The sequence below is a fragment of the Papio anubis genome, chromosome 13 (genome assembly GCF_008728515.1).
Source record: "Papio anubis isolate 15944 chromosome 13, Panubis1.0, whole genome shotgun sequence".
NCBI classification, from domain to species: domain Eukaryota; kingdom Metazoa; phylum Chordata; class Mammalia; order Primates; family Cercopithecidae; genus Papio; species Papio anubis.
In genome coordinates, this window is record NC_044988.1 from 1,851,312 (window position 1) to 1,871,268 (window position 19,957).

Consider the following 19,957-nt stretch of genomic DNA (forward strand, 5'->3'; position numbering starts at 1 on the left):
AGTGGAAAAGTTTTGGCAATGCCCACAGAGGTCTAAAAAAAGAAGTGCAAATTGTTTAGCATGACTTGAAGGATGACTAGAAAAGGAGAATGCAAAAGATAAGTTCAGCAAGTCAGGAGGAACCAGGTAATGAAGGACTTTGAATTCCATAATAAAGGGTTTAGGCTTTAGACTGAGGATCATACTGACATTTTAGAAAGATCCCTCTGGCAGCAGCATGGAAAATGGATTGAGAGCATTCAAATGGCTGAATTTGAGTTAGTAAGGAGGTAGATGTCATAACTTGATCACTGAGTAGACAGGAGAAAGACAAGGAGGCGAGGTGCGGTGGCTCATGCCTGTAATCCCAACACTTTGGGAGGTCAAGGCAGCTGAATCACTTGAGGCCAGGAGTTTGAGACCAGCGTGGGCAACATGGCAAGACCCTGTCTCTACAAAAAACTTAAAAATTAGCTGGGTGTAATGGCACACACCTGTGGTCCCAGCTACTCAGGGGGCTGAAGTGAGATCACTTGAGCCTAGGAGGTCAAGGCTCAATCCTGCTACTACAGTTCAGCCTTGACAACAGAGTAAGACTCTGTCTCAGGAAAAAAAAAAAAAAAAAAAAAGACAAGGATGATCAGTAAGCTTCTGGCTGGGGCACAATTAGAACTAATGGGGCAGTAGGAGCCAACCAGGAGAAAGAGGAGGGGAGGAAGTGATGGAGATATTTAGTTTAAGATGCCCCTAGAACAGCCCATCTAAACAGACAATTTCTATGACAGTGCTAACAAATTTCCCTGGACTTGAATAATCAAGTAGTATTTCCAGATTCCATTATCTAATTCTCATGTATTTTTATCCAAACAAAACAGAGTTTATTCCTTCAAATATTTATCAAGGCCCAGAAGCTATGCTAGGCCCTAGGCTTACCGTAATAAACAAGACAAATATAAATATCCCTGCCCCGGGAAGCTTTCCGTCTGGCAGGGAAGGTATATAACAAACATATAAATGTGTGATGGATGTTTGAAAAGGAAAATGAAAGCATCTGTTAAGTGGGTCTCAGCCCGTTTGTTGCTGAGCGGGTCAGGGAGGCCTTCCTGAGTAAGAGATGAAGGTGAGCAAGAGGCTAAGCCAAGTGGGGAGCAAGTGCTGCAGGCAGAGGAAGCAGGGTGCACACAGGCCCTGACACAAAGGCACCTGTGTTGAGAAACCCGCAGCCCAGCATGGCAGGGGACAGTTGCCTTATCAGAGGGAGGCAGGGCTGCGGCAGCACAGCTAGGAATCCTGGACTTTACCCTAAGCAGCCAGTGAAGGCTTGGAAGAGGCCTGAGCAGCTGCTGCTGGCTTGTGTACAGCAGACAGGTCCTTCAACCAAAATATCCTTAGAGAAATTCTTTTATACTGGCCCCCTTGTTGCCACTGGAAAAAATTAAATTGGTGTTTTTGGAACTTCACCTAAGAAGAACCACTAACATCTATTCCTGGTTTTTTGTTTTTGTTTTCGTTTTTTTTGTTTTTTGAGACAGGGTCTCACTCTGTCACCCAGGCTGGAGTACAGGAGTGCAGTGGGGCCATTTCGGCTCACTGCAATCTCCGCCTCCCAGGCTCAAGCGATTCTCCTGCCTCAGTCTCCTGAGTAGCTGGGATTACAGGCGCGCACCACTACTGCCCAGGTAATTTTTGTATTTTTAGTAAAGATGGGGTTTCACTAAGTTAGCCAGACTGTTCTCAAACTCCTGACCTCAGGTGATCCACCCTCCTTGGCAGTCTATCCCTATTTTAATTGGCACATAGCTAACGCTAATATAAAGAAAATGAAGAGGGGTTGCATTCATGACAAATGAAATACAATACACATAAAACATTCTTTCAAAATGGGAAAACTCTTCCTTTTAAAATAAACTGTGGTCTGGGCACTCCAATTATATTGTAATTTTCTATCACACACAGATCCTAAGATCCTAATACCATTCATAACAATTTTATAGAAAATCAGGGGTCATTTCTAATTATGTTATAAAGTGTGTATAAATGCAGCTTATTTAAAATGAGAGGAGTGTCCAAGTCCCTAACATAGCCCAAGCCCGCGCTGCGCTTCTTCACGGTGGACTAAAGGCAGCATTCCTGACCTCGCCAGCCACTCGGCCGCGGCCTTGTTGTCGGCAGCCTGATGTTTGCTGAGTGTGTCCGTGGGCTCCTCTCTCTTCAGCCTGGCGTAGGGGTGCTTCGGACAGTGGCGGTTTGCATGGGTGAATCTGCTCAGGCAGCCTTCAAAACACAAGGTTAACACCTGTCAGGATCTGGACATCCAGCACACAAACATGTGGAAAACATTCAGTTTCACTGGTATCCAGAAAAGTAAATTAATACAGTGAAATTTAGGATTTATAATTTGCAGGAGAAAACAATCAAACCAGCGCAGTCTCATGCTAGAGCGGGGACGGGAAGACAGGCACATTTCAGTCATGGCCATGTGTGTCCAACACCATTGGAAAGTGATTTATCAGCATGAGTTCAAAATGTTGAAAATGGGGGGGCGTAGCAGCTCAAGCCTGTAATCCCAGCACTTTAGCAGGCCGAGGCAGGCGGATCACGAGGTCGGGAGTTAAGAGACCAGCCTGGCCAACATGGCAAAACGCCATCTCTACTAAAAATACAAAAATTAGCCGGGCGTGGTGGCCTCTGCCTGTAGTCCCAGCTACTCAGGAGCCTGAGGCAGGAGAATGGCTTCAACCTGGGAGGTGGAGGCTGCAGTGAGCGGAGATCAACCACTGCATTCCAGCCTGGGTGACAGAGCAAGACTCCGTCGCGGGGGTGGGGTGGAGTTCAAAACCTCGGACCTGGGAATTCCATTTGTGGAATCTATCATAACGAAGCATCCCAAAAGATGAACAAAGCTACAAGTGTGAAAACATTCCTGTCAGCTTTGTTGGTAACAAGAACATTTAAAAAACAAATATTCAGGCCAGGTACAGTGGCTCATGCCTGTAATCCCAGCATTTTGGGAGGCCAAGGCGGGTGGATCACCTGAGGTCAGCAGTTCAAAACCAGCCTGGCCAACATGGTCCCCCATCTCTACTAAAAATACAAAAATTAGCCGGACATGGTGGCACACGCCTGTAATCCCAGCTACTCCAGAGGCTGAGGCAGGAGAATTGAACTTGGGAAGCAGAGGTTGCAGTGAGCTGAGATCGTGCCACTGCACTCTAGCCTGGGCGAAAAGTGAGAGTCCGTCTCAAAACAATAAAAATAAATAAATAAATAAATAAATAAATAAATAAATGCCGGGCGCAGTGGCTCATGCCTGTAATCCCAGCACTTTGGGAGGCCAAGGCAGGCAGATCACCTGCGGTCGGGAGTTCAAGACCAGCCTGACCAGCATGGAGAAACCCTCTCTCTGCTAAAACTACAAAATTAACTGGGTGTGGTGGCGCACGCCTCTAATCTCAGCTACTCGGGAGGCTGAGGCAGGAAAATCACTTGAACCCGGGAGGTGGAGGTTGCAGTGAGCTGAGATGGCGCCATTGCACTCCAGCCTGGGCAACAAGAGCAAAACTCTGCCTCAAAAAATAAATAAATATTCATTATTCAACATAGAGGAAACCATTGTGTATAGGCTTAAGCAAACTTGCTAGATGAAAAGTTTGCAGACCTTTGCGACACGTGTAATAATCAAGAAAATTACAGAGCAACAGGACAGACTGCACTGAACTTCAAATATACTGTAACTGCAAACAAATGTGCAGCTTTAGAAACTGATAAAAGATTAAGAAAATCACTTAGGATAATATGCTTACTTCAGTTTAATAATTAAAAAGTTTAAAATGTTGCTCCAAAGGCTGTATTCACTTTTACAGATTTATCTACTGCCTACAACTGGATATAGTATGTTTAATTGCCCTTTAAGGTTTCATCAAAAAGGATTACTGTATTTTAAAATCAATCATTTCTTAAGCCAGGCACAGAAAGACAAACATCACTTGTTCTCGCTTATTTGTAGGATCTAAATATCAAAACAATTGAACTCATGGAGATAGAGAGCAGAACAATGGTTACCAGAGGCTGGGAAGGGGAGCTGCGGGATGAAGGGAAGGTAGAGATGGTTAATAGGTACCAAAAATAGAAAGAATGGATAAGACCTAGTATTTTATAGCACAAGGTGACTATAGTCAATAATTTAACTGTACATTCTAAAATAACTTAAGAGTATAACGGGATGATTTGTAACACAAAGGACCCATGCTTGAGGGGGTGGATAGCCCATTTACCATGTCAGTATTCAGCACTGCGTGTCTGTATCAAGTATCCCATATACCCCATAAATATGTATACCTACTATGTACTCACAAAAATCAAAACCAACACATTTTTAAAATCAATCATTTCTGAGAAATTCAGCATGTATCGCAATTATCAAAGAAGAGCCCTTATAAAGTTTTATAAAATTTATATTAAAAAATCTTTCCCCTCAAAAAAATTCAAGGAAAAGATATTTTGACTGTTACGTCACAACTAGTTACTCCATAAACTTAACTTCGAACACCATACCATTTTCTGAACAGACGAAAGGCTTCTCTCCGGTGTGGAGACGCTGATGTGTCTTGAGCTGTCCACTTTGAACAAAGGCTTTTCCACAGTCTGGATAGTCACACAGATAGGGCCTCTCACCTAAGGAGACAGATGTTAGATACGGTATCTGAGATAATAAGGCCAGAAGAGCAGGGGGATGGGAGAGAATCAGCCTTTATATAGGTCTTGACTCCCAATCACAATAAAACATGTCACGGTCCCTGTGGAGCTGCAGGTGGAAATGCTAATGGCAGCACTTGGGTGGCATCAAGCGCCTTATCTGCTGGGGAACACAATCTATTCTTTAGGCCTTGAGGTTATCATCTTGAGTTTATCCCACACTTTTTCTCCCTCATACTCCAAATCACTAGATCTTGCTGGTTCTTCACTATGTCTTCCACCCACTCCTGCCTTCCCATTCAGCTTCCCCTGGTCAGACGGGCAGCCCTCCCGCTAGGATGAACCCTCCGACAGCCTCCTGGCCGGCCTCTCGTTTCTCCCCCTGCACAGCACTCCCAGAGTAGCTGGCATAGAAGTCTGCTTTTGTCATACCAAGTAGCCCCTGAACCACCCACAAATCCTTTTTTTTTTTTTTTTTTTTTTTGAGATGGAGTCTCGCTGTGTCTCCCAGGCTGGAGTGCAGTGGCGTGATCTCGGCTCACTGCAAGCTCCGCCTCCCGGGTTCACGCCATTCTCCTGCCTCAGCCTCCCAAGTACCTGGGACTACAGGCGCCGCCACCACGCCCGGCTAGTTTTTTGTATTTTTAGTAGAGACGGGGTTTCACCATGTTAGCCAGGATAGTCTCGATCTCCTGACCTCGTGATCCACCCGCCTCGGCCTCCCAAAGTGCTGGGATTACAGGCTTGAGCCACCGCGCCCGGCCCACAAATCCTATTACACACCTTGAACAAATAAAAATTATCTGCTGACTTTTAAATGGTCCTCTAAGATCGGCGCTCTAGGCAATCTCAGCAATGTCATTAGCTACTGGGGTTAAGGGGCAGAGTTGATCCTTACTTCCCTCCTGGAGAATCATTCCAGCCAGGAGGCAGTTCCTCATCTTGTTCTCATCCTTGAAAATCCAAGTTTCTCTGCCCATTCAAATCTTCCCAATCCTGTAGGCTCTCAATAAGATTCTTCCTATCTCCCCAAATAACTGAATTCTTCCTATCTACCTCCAAATAATTGAACTTTGTATACCTTCATTAACTTGGGGTCCTGTGTTGTTTATGTGTCATGGCAGTCTCCTGCAAAGATTCCTAGCACCTTATACTTCACTTAAATTCCTATACACAACACAGTGCTAGGCTCAAGTGCTGAAAAATTTGTTCAATGATAATTAAACATTATTTATTGAAAAAAACATTATTTAATCAACAATTATACATTGGTTTGCATTTTCCAATATAACTCAAAGAACAATAACAAGTTCTCCCTAAATTTCTCATTACTTAAAGACATACTAAGTGGTTGTGATAGTTGAATACAAGTTAAAATAAAACACAGATATAGGGAGATTGTTTAAAATAGTAACGGAAAAGCTTTTTACAAAATATACTAATAGGGCTCAACTACCCCTTAGGGATCCTCCTTTCAGTTCCCTGATGTACAGATGTCTAGGCTGATGCCTGGGGTATCGGGTGACACAGTGAGGTAGTGGTGATCAGGACGGCAGTCAGCCCTTTCTTCATTCTCCCACATAGTGTTGAATCTTACCCCCACTGGCAACTCTACGGCCTGCAAACCAGTTATCTGGGGGATATTTTAGAATATTCAGATTGAAAAAAATACATAAAAATTCTCAAAATTAGAATGTTTCATTAAGTAATCATTTTACTAATGGTATCTAAAGTCAAAACTTCTAGACACCTTAGTTTACAATGATTCAAAATTCAAACATTACCCCTTTCCAGGGATTTAACTTAAAAGAACCTCTTTTCTATCGTATCATTTAAATGTATATTTTCAAAAACCGCAAGTTAAAAAAAAGTGATAAACAGGTGAGCACCGTAAACATGGTGGAAAAAAATAGGGGACTGAGGGTTACGAGCTTAAGTTCTAAACCAGTACTGCCCAGTGAAAGACAGTGTGAACCACTTCTCGAAGGTACACTAGAAAAAGTAAAACAGAAAGAGGTGAAATTAATTTTTTTTTTTTTTGAGATTGAGTTTCGCTCTTGTTATCCAGGCTGGAGTGCAATGGCACGATCTCGGCTCACCGCAACCTCCGCCTTCCGGGTTCAAGCGATTCTGCTGCCTCAGCTTCCTGAGTAGCTGGGATTACAGGCATTTGCCACCACGCCCGGCTAATTTTGTATTTTTAGTAGAGATGAGGTTTCTTCATGTTGGCAAGGCTGGTCTTGAACGCCTGACCTCAGGTGATCTGCCCGCCTCGGCCTCCCAAAGTGCTGGGATTACAGGCATAAGCCACCCACCTGGCTGTAAAATTAATTTTAATAATATATTTTATTTAATCCAATTTATCGAAAAGTGTCATTTCAATACATATTCAACAGTAAAAATTATTCACTCTTTTTTTCATATTAAGTGTATGTTATATTTACTGCCCATCTCAATTTAGACTACACACATTTCAAGTGCTCAGGAGTCACAGTAGCTGCTGTTCGGGGCAGTGTGGCTCTAGCCTTAGAGGTATGAGAGACTGATTGTAAGCCAGCAGTAGTTGGATTTTTGGCACCTCAGTTTCCTCACCTGCAAACTATTAGATGAACTATAAGATTCCTTCCTTTGGGGCCAACTTTATAGCGAGAACAAGGGACCTCTGTACTTTTTTTTTTTTTGGCCCTCTAAATAATATTTAAATGCAAATATAGTTTCCATATGCAAATACAGATATACCATAATCTTGGGATAGCTGCCTACCATAGTTCACCACAGATTTAATGCTTAGGTCGGATGTACTGATAGCACACTGAGGACTCTAAAAATTATATTAAAAACGTGACAATTACAGTTTTTGGCATACAGATGAATTTTAACAATTATATAGATAAAAGTATATCAAGTAAAATTCAGGCAGGTAGGGGGTAAAACTAAATTTGCCAATAACATGACTATGACATCTAGGTTAATTACCATGATAACTTTAGAAATCACATGTAACCAGTATTCATAAAACCACTATTCTCCACCAAAAAGAAACTGACTATACTGCCTTTTTAAAAAACTTCACAACTAATAGTGTTAATGTAAGAAAATATAAGGCAACTAAAAAGGTAATTTATTACTCAGTATCAAATGAGCTTTCAGTTAAGTGTTACTTCTGGCCGGGCGCGGTGGTTCACACCCAGCACTTTGGGAGGCTGAGGCAGGCAGATCACAAGGTGAGGAGTTCGAGACCAGCTTGACCAACATGGTGAAATCCTGTCTCTAGTAAAAATACAAAAATTAGCCAGGCATGGTGGTGCGTACCTGTAATCCCAGCTACTCACTCAGGAGGCTGAGGCGGGAGAATCACTTGAACCCAGGAGGCAGAGCTTGCAGTGAGCCAAGATGGCGCCACTGCACTCCAGCTTGGGAGACAGAGCGAGACTCTGTCTCAAAAAAAAAAAAAAGAAAGTGTTACTTCTGACAGTCTCTATAAAATTTGCTCAACTTACCTGTATGAGTCCTTTTGTGAGCCTGGAGCGATTTCTCCCGTGGAAACACCCTATTACAGATGTTACAACGGATTCTGCTGGATGAATGCTCTCCTTCATTTATTAAATCACGGACAGTATCTGCTCTGGGCCTACCACGTCGGATTCCATCCTGTTGATAATTTTTATAAACATTAATACAATTTCTTTAACTCTACTTATTAAAGCAACATATCATAATATAACTTTTAAAAATCTTTCTTGGGAGCTGGGCGCAGAAGCACACACTTAATAGTCCCAGCTATTTAGGAGGCTGAGGTAGGAGGATCGCTTGAGGCCAGGGTTCAAAGCAACATAGCACAAAACATTTTCGTTTTGTCTCTAAAAACAAAGCAAAAGTCTTTCTTAAGGGACATCAGTAAAAATGGGGAAGCAGGTAACTCCAACGGCCCATCCCTTCACAGATGACTGAAAAATGAAGCAAAAACTGTCAGAATCGGCTTTGTCACAAACCAGAAAATACATTTATAGCAACTCAGCAAATTGAATCAATAAGAAAGCAAGTTGAAACAGTGGAAAAGCTTTGCAGCATGTTGACCTGCCCTCTCTCTTTCCCTTCCCCAGTGGCAGTCTTGAAGACAGCAGCCTGCACTCCCAGTCTGGGAACCTACTCCCTCAGTCCCTGCTTCCAGAGGGTGAAATTCTGAAAGAATTGCGCTTGCCTGTTTTGAGCTTGCAGGTTACCTGAAGGACTGACACAAGGTGTCAGTCTTTGTTTTCCCTAACGTGGAACAGGTCAGAGAGGTGTCTCCTCAGAGGGTATTGCTCAAAAACCTTGTAAGGCAAATAACAATCTGCAGCCACCTTGGGCAAAAGATTTCAGCTGAGGCAAACAGACACACCAACAGCCTGAGAGGAAAAGCTGGGAGGAAGTTTCTTTTAGAAATTAGGGCATTCAACAATGTCCACTTACACTAAGGTTAGGAATTTAGAAAGTCACGCATATATGCCCAGGGCAGGAAGCATGCTCAGAAAAGATCTGAAAAGACCCTCTAGCTGAACTGTAGGCTCAGCACAAGCAGGAAATGAGGCTAGAGTTGTAAACAGCAGGGCTAAGCAATGATAGTGCCCCCAACACAGCCATTCTGCATAGACTGGAAGAAGGTGGTTGTCCTCCTTTCTTTCTACTCTTTTTTGGGGGATGGTGGAGGGAGGCTCTAGGTATTCAAAAAAGTCTGGCAAAATACTAGTGGTGGCTCAGCCTGTAATCCCAGTGACTCAGGTGGGAGGATCACTTGAGCAAAGGAGTTCAAGGCTACAGTGAGTTTTGATACCCCTGCACTATAGCCTGAGCAACCGAGTGAGACCCCATCTCTAAAAAACAAAAAACAAAGCACCAGGCGTGGTGGCTTACACCTGCAATCCCAGCACTTTGGGAGGCTGAGGCCGGTGGATCACCTGAGGTCAAGAGTTCAAGAGCAGCCTGGCTAACATGGTGAAACCCCGCCTCTACTAAAAATACAAAAATTAGCTGGGTGTGGTGGCACACGCCTGTAGTCCCAGCTACTCAGGAGGCTGACACAGGAGAACTGCTTGAACCCGAGAGGCGGAGGTTGCAGTGAGCTGAGATCACGCCACTGCACCCCGGCCTAGATGACAGAGCGAGACTCCATCTCACAAAAACAAAAAGCAAACAAACAAAAAAGCATCAGCTGAACCAGGCTAAGAAAGAGACTTTAGAGAACAAACACAACAAAGAACACAGAATTTAGAAAGAGTTTAGAATAGTCACTAAACAACTACAACTCACAGCAAACAACAAAAACTCAGAAGGAAGGGTCTGATTTCCGGAGTCACCACATGATAATATTCAAAACATCCGGTTTTCAACGAAATGTTACAAAACATGGAAAGAAATAAAAGCAGTATGGTACATACACAGGAGAAATTAACAAAGAGACTGAGAAGAAGAATAGACATTGGATTTACTAGACAAAGATTTTAGATCAACTGTCTTAAATATGTTCAATGAGCTAATGGAAACGATGGACAAAGAATAACAAGAAGCCTGGGTAACATAGCGAGACCCCCTCTCTACAAGAAATAAAAATAAATTAGCCAGGCATGGTGGCACTTCTCCCAGGCTACTTGGGAGGCTGAGGTGGGAGAATTACTTGAGCCTGCAAGGTCAAGGCTGCAGTGACCCATGATTACAGTACTGCTCTCCGGCCTGGGCAATAGAGCGAGACCCTGTCTCAAAAAAAAAAAGAAAAAGAAAAAGAAAAGAAAAAGGAAAAAGAATGACAAGAAACCAGGAGAACAAGGTCTCAACAAACAGAAAACCAACAAAGAGACAGAAAGTATAAAAAAGAATCAAATAGATATTCTGGAGCTGAAAAGTACAATAACTAAAACAAAACAAAAAAAAACTTCACTAGAGAATTTCAATGGCAGATTTGAACTGACAGAACAATCAGCCAACTTGAAGATAGGTCAGTTGAATTTATCCAGTCTGAAGAATAGAAAGAAAAAAGAATGAAGGGCAATCAACAGAGTCTAAGATGCCTATGGAACCATCAAGCACACCAACATACATATAACTGGAGTCGTAGAGGCAAGAGAGAAAAGGGAAGAATATTTGAAGAAATAATGATGGAAAACTTCCCAAATTTGAGAAGACACAAATGTAAACACCCAAGAAGCTCAATAAGCTTCAAGAAAAATAAAGAGATCCACACCAAGACATGTTGTAATCAAACTGTCAAATGGCAAAAAGAATCTTAAAGCTGCAAGAAAGCAGTGAGTTGGATAAGCACTGTGGCTCAAGCCTGCAACCCCAACACTTTGGGAGGCCAAGGCAGGAGGGTCACTCAAATCCAGGAGTTTGAGACCAGCCTGGGAAACACAAGGAGACCTCATCTCTACAAATAATTTAAAAATTATCCGAGTGTGGTGGTACACACCTGTGGTCCCAGCTACTCAGGAGGCTGAGGAAGGAGGATCAGCTGAGCCTGGGAGGTCAAGGCTGCAGTGAGCCATGATCACGCCACTGACTTCAGTCTGGGGACAAAACAAGACCGGGTCTCAAAAGGAAAAGAAAGTGGTTCATCATGTAAAAGGGGTACTTGATAAGATTAACAGCTGACTGGGAGGCCAAGGTGGGCAGATAACGATGTCAGGAGCTCGAGACCAGCCTGACCAACATGGCGAAACTCTGCCTCTACTAAAAATACAAAAATTAGCCAGGTGTGGTGGCGCATGCCTGTAATCCCAGCTATTCAGGAGGCTAAGGCAGGAGAATCGTTTGAACCTGGGATGTGGAGGTTGCAGTGAGCCAAGATTGCACCCCTGCACTCCAGCCTGGGAGACAGTGTGAAACGCAGTCTCAAAAAAACACAAAACAAAAAAAAAATTTAAGTTAGCAAGGTGCAGTGGTGTGTGCCTATAGTCCCAGCTACTCAGGAGGCTGAGGCAGGAGGATCACTTGAGCCCAGGAGGTCAAGAATATAGTGAGCTATGATCACACCACTGCACTCCAGCCTAGGCAACAGAGCAAGACCCTATCTCTTTAAAAAAAAAAAAAAAAAAAAAAAAAGGACGGGCGTGGTGGCTCACCCTGTAATTCCAGCACTTTGGGAGGCTGAGGTGTGCAGGTCATGCAGTCAAGAGATCAAGACCATTCTGGCCAACATGGTGAAACCCCGACTCTACTAAAAATACAAAAATTAGCTGGGGGTGGTGGCGCGCACCTATAGTCCCAGCTGCTCAGAAGGCTGAGGCAGGAGAATCGCTTGAACCCAGGAGGTGGAGGTTGCAGTGAGCCGAGATTATGCCACTGCACTCCAGCCTGGTGAGAGAGCCTAGACTCCATCTCCAAAAAAAAAAAAAAAAAAAAAAAAAGGAAGAAAGAAAAAAAGACAGAAAGAACAGTGAAAGGCCAGAAAAACATATAACATTTAGAAATACATATACACCTAAGAACAGAGCCCCCTGCAAAAGGTGACAGAATTAAAAGGAGAAATAGTTCAAAAACAGCTAGTCTTAGATACCCTACTTCCTTTATTTCTTTCTTTCTTTCTTTCTTTTTTTTTTTTTGAGACAGGGTCTCACTCTTGTTGCCCAGGCTGGAGTGCAGAGGTGCAGTCTCAGCTCACTGCAACCTCCACCTCCCGGGTTCAAGCAATTCTCCTTTCTCCTGCCTCAGCCCCCCGAGTAGCTGGGATTACAAGTGCCCGCCACCACGCGTGGCTAATTTTTGGTGGGATTTTTTTTTGTATTTTTAGTAGAGACAGGGTTTCACCATGTTGGCCAGGCTGGTCTTGAACTCCTGGCCTCACGTGATCCGCCCACCTCGGCCTCCCAGATTGCTGGGGTTACAGGCGTGAGCCCCTGTGACCAGATAATACCCTACTTTCAATAATAAATACGACAACTAGGCAGAAGATCCACAAAGATATTCTCCAACATAGACCATATGTTAGACCACAAAAAAGTCTCAATAAATTTTAAAAGACTGAAAGCATTCCAAGTATCTTCTCTGACCACATGGAATGAAACTTCACAGAAGGAAAACAGGAACAAATATATAGAAATTAAACAGCACTTTTTTTTTTTTTTTTTGAGACAGAGTCTTGCTCTGTTGCCCAGGCTGGAGTGCAGTGGCACAATCTCGGCTCATTGCAACCTCCACCTCCCGGGTTCCAGTGAGTCTCCTGCCTCAGCCTCCTGAGCAGCTGGGACTACAGGTGTGCGCCACCACACCCAGATAATTTTTGTATTTTTAGTAGAGACAGGGTTTCACCATGTTGGCCAGGCTGGTCTCGAACTCCTGACCTCGTGATCCACCCACCTTGACCTCCCAGAGTGCTAGGATTACAGGCGTGAGCCCCCATGCCCAGCCCAACACACTCTTTTTTTTTTGAGACGGAGTCTTGCTCTGTCGCCCAGGCTGGAGTGCTGTGGCCTGATCTCAGCTCACTGCAAGCTCCGCCTCCCGGGTTCCCGCCATTCTCCTGCCTCAGCCTCCCGAGTAGCTGGGACTACAGGCGCCCGCCACCTTGCCCGGCTAGTTTTTTGTATTTTTTAGTAGAGACGGGGTTTCACCGTGTTAGCCAGGATGGTCTCGATCTCCTGACCTCGTGATCCGCCCGTCTCGGCCTCCCAAAGTGCTGGGATTACAGGCTTGAGCCACCGCGCCCGGCCCAACACACTCTTAAATAGCCAATGGGTCAAAGAAGAAATCACGAGGGATAAAAGAAAATACCTTGACACAAATAATACCAAAAACACAACATACCAAACTTACTAGGATACAATTCAGGAATTAGATGACTTAAAATTGATAACACAGCAATGCTATCCAAAGCAATCTTACAGCCACAATGCAATCTCTATTAAAATTCCAGGGGTTTTTTTGTGTTTGTTTTTTGTTTTTTTGCAGAAATGGAAAAGGCTATCCTCAAGTTCATATGGAATTTTAATAAGAGGCTCCAAATAGCTAAAACAATCTTGAAAAAGAGATCAAAACAGGAGGACTCATACTTCCCAATTTCAAAACGTACTAAGCACTGGCAATTAAGACAGTGTGGTAATGGCATAAGGAAAGACATACAGACCAATGAAATAAAATTTAGAGTACAGAAACCAGCCTATACATGAAAGGCCAATTGATTTTCAACAAAGGACCCAAGAACATTCACGGAGAAAGAACAGCCTCTTTACCAAATGGCTCTGGGGTGACTGGATTTCCATCTACCAAAGGATAAAGTTAGACCCTGACCTTACACTATATACAAAAACTAACCCAAAATGTACCACAGAGCTAAACGGAAGAACTGGAACTCGAGAGCTCTTAGCTGGACACGGGAGCCCACACCTGTAATCCCAGCACTTCGGGAGGCCGAGGCGGGTGGATTGTTTCAGCACCAAAGTTCGAGACCAGCCTGGGCAACATGGTGAAATCTCATCTCTACCAAAAACACAAAAAGTCAGCTGAGCAGGGTGGCGCGTGCCTGGAGTCCCAGCTACTTAGGAGGCAGAGGTTGCAGGGGGCCAAGATCACGCCACTGCATTCCAGCCTGGGCAACAGAGTGAGACCCTGTCTCAAAAAAAAAAAAAAAAAAAAAAAAAAAACAAAAAAGATTGTAATGTTCTTAAAAGAAAACATAGAGATGAATCTTCATGACTTTATATTTTTTAATGGATTCTTAGATATGGCACCAAGAGCTAAGCAACAAAATAAACTGGACTGAATCAAAATGTAAAACTATTGTACATCAAAGGACATTATGAAGAAAATGAAAGGCCAACATACAGAATGGGAGATATTTATTTGCAAACCATACATCTGATAAAGGCCTAGTATCAAGGATATAAAAAGACCTCTTAGAACTCAACAACAACAAAAAACACAAAAAACTCAATTAAAAAATAGGCAAATGACTTGAAGAGACATTTCTCCAAAGCAGTTATATGGCCAACAAATGCAGTTATATGGCCAGCAAATACATAAAAAGATGCTCAAAATCAGCCAGGCGCAGTGGCTCACACCTGTAATCCCGGCACGTTGGGAGGCCAAGGTGGGTAGATCACCTGAGGTCAGGAGTTCAAGACCAGCCTGCCAACATGGTGAAACCCCGTCTCTATTAAAAATACAAAAATTAGTTGGGCATGATGGTGAGTGCCTGTAATCCCAGCTACTCGGGAAGCTGAGGAGGGAGAATCACTTGAACCCCGGAGGTTGCAGTGAGCCAAGATCGCGCCACTGCACTCCAGCCTGGACAACTGAGCAAAAACTGTCTCAAAAAAAAAAAACTCAAAATTATTCATCATTTAGGAAAATGCTAATTGAAATCACAATGAGATACTACTTCGCACCAACTAGGTTATACTATACTGGGAGAAAAAAGGAAAATAAGTAGGAAATAGCTTTTTCTAAAACATGTAGAGAAATTGGAACCATCATATACTACTGATGAGAATGTAAAATGGCTCAGCCACTGTGGAAAAGTTTGATAGTTTTGTATCAATATCATATATATATACACACACACACATACACAATGGAATATGTATATATACATATAATGAAATTATTCAGCCATGAAAATAATGTGTGCTACAAAGTGGATGAACCTAAAAAACAGTATGCTAAAAAAAGAAGCCAAACACAAAAGACAACATATTATATGATTTCATTTAATGAAATATCCAGAATAGGTAAATCCACAGAGACAGAAAGTAGGTTGTTGGTTTCCAAGGTCTGCATGTCGTTGGGAACAAGGAGTCATGGCCTAATAGATCAAGTTTTCTTTAGAGGTGATAAAAATGTTTTGGAACTTGTACAACACTGTGAATGTACTAAATGTTACTAGATTGTACACTTTAAAATGATTAATGTTATGTAATTTCACGTTGATTAAAAACCTAAGGAAATCTGAATATGCTATGGGCTTCAGTTAATACTAGTGCATCAATATTGGTTCATTAATTTTTAACAAATGTACCACACTAGTGTAAGATGTTAACGGGAAAGCTGGGTGTGCAGTTTATGGGAACTCTCCGTGCTATCTTCACAGCTTTTCTATACAGCTAAAACTAATATAAAATAAACATTTACTTGAAAGAAACTTTGTTTCCCAGTTAAGTGAACTTTCACACATACAAGTTACATGAAAAAAAATAATAAAAAGATCATATACAACTACATCTAAAATGAAGATGCTTTTAGGGCTTTCAATATCAAAACTCAAAGCCTTCCAAAAGCTTAAACATCAGCCTGAAACCTTCAAGGATAGTAATAAGCTACAGCAAAATTCCCTTCAATCAAATTTTCACATTGAAAGAAAAGATCGATCCCTACATGGATGAGTTATCTTCTAGGATAAATCATGTTTTAAGAAAATCCTTAGATATTAAAATCTATATTCAGCACAACTTAATGACCTGATTTCAGTCTTATACCATGAATATTCAAATTAGTTGTACACTTACTACTTGTATTCTAAAAGTCTACAGAAAGTTTTCAAAAGATTTAATGAAGTCTCTACCTATTTTTCCTTCAGTCATACAGGCAGTATACTAAACAGGAACACCTAAAAATTATTAATAACTGAAGAAATATGTTTTATGTTGGTAGTATAAATTCTCATTAGCCATTACAGTTAACTTTTTTAATGATTAAGAACGTGGGGGTCAGGCACAGTGGCTCACATCTGTAATCCCAGCACTCTGGGCGTCTGAGGTGACAGGATCGCTTGAGGCCAGAAGTTAGAGACCAACCTGGGCAACACAGCAAGACCCCATCTCTATTATTAAATAAATAAATAGATAAATAATTTTTAAAAAACAGAATTTTTAAAAAATTATTTATTTATTTATTAGGATATGGGAATTTTTAAATTAATTATTGGGATATGGGAAGGCTACATATCCAAAAGAAATGAAAACAGGATCTCAAAGAGATATTTGGACATCTGTGTTCATTGCAGCATTATTCACAATCAACAGTAACCCAAATGTCCACCTACTGATGAATGGATCAATAGTGCTATATACAGTTTAGCCTAAGCTAACTGACTCAGTGTGTTAGTAACAATGGAGTATTACTCAGCCTTGAGAAAGATGGAAATCCTGCCATATGCCATAACATGGATGAACTTTTAGGAAACTATGCTAAGTAAAACAAGCCAGTGACAAAAAGGTAAATACTGCATAATTTCACCTATATGAGGTATCTGAGGTCATCAAACTCATAGAAGAGTGGTGGTTGCCAGGGAATAGGGAGGGGGGAAAGGCGAGTTCAGTGAGTATAGAGTTTGTTTAAGATGAGTAAATTCTAGGGACTTGCTGCACAACCGTTTACATATCGTTAACACTACTATACTGTACTGTATACTTAAAAATTGTTAAGGTAGTAAATATTACAGGGTTTTTGCCACAATTTTTAAAATGTGAGAAGGCACTGTGGCAGATATTATTGCAAAAACATTCCCTGCCCCTTTCACTGTGGGTCCAGAGTCCAACTTAGCCATGACTTGCTTTGGCCAATAAAAGGCGAAAATAGCGTGTGTAGTTTGGATGTTTGTTCCCTCCAAATCTCATATTGAAATTTGATCCCCGGTATTGGAGGCGGAGCCTAGTGGGAAGTGTGTGGGTCATAAGGACAGATCCCTCATGAACATCCAGATGCTGTCCTCGCTCATATTCTTACCATGAGATCTGACTGTTAAAAAGAGCCTGGCACTTCTTCCCCTCCCTCTTGTTCCCCCTCTCACCATGTGAAACCTGCTCCCCTTCACCTTCTGCCATGATTTGAAGCTCCCTGAGGTCCCCTCGCCAGAAGCAGATTCTGGTGCCAAGCTTCTGGCACAGCCTGCAGAACTATAAGCCAAATAAACCTATTTTTCTCATAAATCACCCAGCTTCAGGTATTCTTTTATAGCAATGTAAAATGGACTAATACAACATGTGGTTCTACCATCTCTGTTTTCTCTCTGCTTTGAGACCCAGCTGTCCCAGCTTGGAGAGATTCCTTCAGGATCCTAGAATGAACAGAATGTGGAGCACACCAGTGGTCAACCCTCCCAGGACATATAACATGAGCCATGCTGAGGCTGAGATTGCCATCTTGAAGTTGCATTCTGCAGCCTGCTTTTTAGCCTAAGCTAACTGACTTAGTGTGTTAGTAACAAATATCTGTTGATGAAACAAAAAGTTCATCAACCTTACTTAATTCCTCAAGAAATTCCCATGTATAATGAAGCAGGAATTAGCAAGATCCTAAATGGACCATGACTTATCATTAAAGTACAAATTAACAAACCAACTCGTGGCCATTATTGGTGATCAACAAATTCTTTCATCTTCACTCCTGGGCTGTGATCCTCAGTAGCCACATTTAGCTCAAGTCTTGCTTGCTAAAATTATTAACCCAGAGTCAGACAGAAGGAGCTACACAGGAGTGAAATGTTTATTGCCATCATTTATTAAGCCACAATAATTTCATGGATTATTGCTGGTTATGGTCATATCATGAATAATTGTTTTAATAAGTACAAAATAAATATAAAAGAATATAGCATCTGTGATCAATAAAAATAGCAGCTGATTCTGTTAAGAAAGAAATAGAACATGAAATCAGGTCAATTAAAAATCATAGGCCTGGCCGGGTGCAGTGGCTCACGCCTGTGATCCCAGCACTTTGGGAGGCTGAGTTGGGCAGATCACGAGGTCAGAAGATCGAGACCATCCTGGCTAACACAGTGAAACCCAGTCTCTACTTAAAAATACAAAAAATTAGCCAGGCGTGGCGGCAGGCACCTGTAGTCCCAGCTACTCCGGAGGCTGAGGCAGGAGAATGGCATGAACCCAAGAGGCGGAGCTTGCAGTAAACTAAGATCACCACTGCACTCCAGCCTGGGTGACAGAGCGAGACTCCGTCTCAAAAACAAAATAAAACAAAACAAAAAAACACCCACAGGCCAGGCACAGTGGTTTATGCCTGTAATCCCAACACTTGGGGAGGCCAAGGCGGGCGGATCACAAGGTCAAGAGATCGAGACCACCCTGGCCAACATGGTGAAACCCCGTATCTACTAAGAATACAAAAAAATTTAGCGGGGCGTGGTGGCACACGCCTGTAGTCCCAGCTACTCGGGAGGCTGAGGCAGAAGAATTGCTTGAACCCGGGAGACAGAAGTTGCAGTGAGCCGAGATCGCGCCACTGTACTTCAGCCGGGCGACAGTGCAAGTCTCCGTCTTAAAACAAAACAAAAAAACCGTAGTGGCTGGCCACAGTGGCTCACGCCTGTAATCCCAACACTTTTAAGAGGCCAAGGCAAGAGGATCACTTGAACTCAGAATTCAAGACCAGCCTGGACAACATAGTGTGACTCCATCTCTACAAAAAAAACTTGCCAGGTGTGGTAGCATACACCTGTGGTCCCATACTCAGGAGGATGACTTGAACCTGGCAGGCCAAGGCTGCAGTGAGCCATGATTGTGCCACTGTACTCCAGCCTGGGCAACAGAATGAGACCTTCTCTCAAAAAAAAAAAAAAAAAAAAAAAAAAACCTTAGTGATACAAGTCTTCTGCCATAAAAGGATCCCTTTCCTAGTATTTTTAAATATGTAAGAAAGCCTGGGCACAGTGGCTCATGCCTGTAATCCCAACGCTTGGTAATTTGAGGCAGGAGGATTGCTTGAGTCCAAGAGTTTGAGATCAGCCTGGACAACATAGGAAGACCCCTGTCTACAAAAAAAAAAAGGCCAGGTGTGTTACACACCTGAAGTCCCAGCTACTCAGGAGGCTGAGGTGGGAGGATTGCTTGAGGCTGAGGTGGGAGGATCACTTGAAAGTGGGAGGTTCAAGGCTGCCGTGAGCCCTAACAGTACTACTGTACTCAGCCTGGGTGACAGAAACTTTGTCTCCAAAACATAAAAAATAAGTAAACAAATAAATATGCAAGAACATACTGCTGACTCTTGCAATTTGAAATAACTGGTTAGTTAACATTAAAAATTTAAGACTAACCATTACTATTAATAAGCATGTCTAACAGTGGGGAAACATTAAAAGTTAACTATGTGGGCCAGGCGTGGTAGCTCACACCTGTATCCCAGCACTTTGGGAAGCCGAGGCAGGCAGATCACTTGAGGCCAGGAGTTCGAGACTATCCTGGCCAATGTGGTGAAACCCTGTCTCTACTAAAAATCCAAAAACTGGCCGGGCGCAGTGGCTCATGCCTGTAATCTCAGCACTTTGGGAGGCCGAAGCGGGCAGATCACCTGAGGTCAGGAGTTC

At 42.6% G+C, this 19,957-nt stretch overlaps 1 protein-coding gene across 1 annotated transcript in view; it reads right to left on the reverse strand.

Annotated features, from left to right (window-relative positions):
• The window catches only part of ZNF367 (zinc finger protein 367), a 31,179-nt gene that overhangs the window by 4,326 nt on the left and 6,896 nt on the right, over positions 1-19,957 (reverse strand). Inside the window, exons 2-4 of the mRNA XM_003912016.5 lie at positions 8,175-8,325; positions 4,534-4,653; positions 2,115-2,253 (exon numbers count right to left, since the gene is read on the reverse strand). Coding sequence (XP_003912065.2) covers positions 2,115-2,253; positions 4,534-4,653; positions 8,175-8,325 — 410 coding nt within the window. The remainder of the gene's footprint in view (positions 1-2,114; positions 2,254-4,533; positions 4,654-8,174; positions 8,326-19,957) is intronic.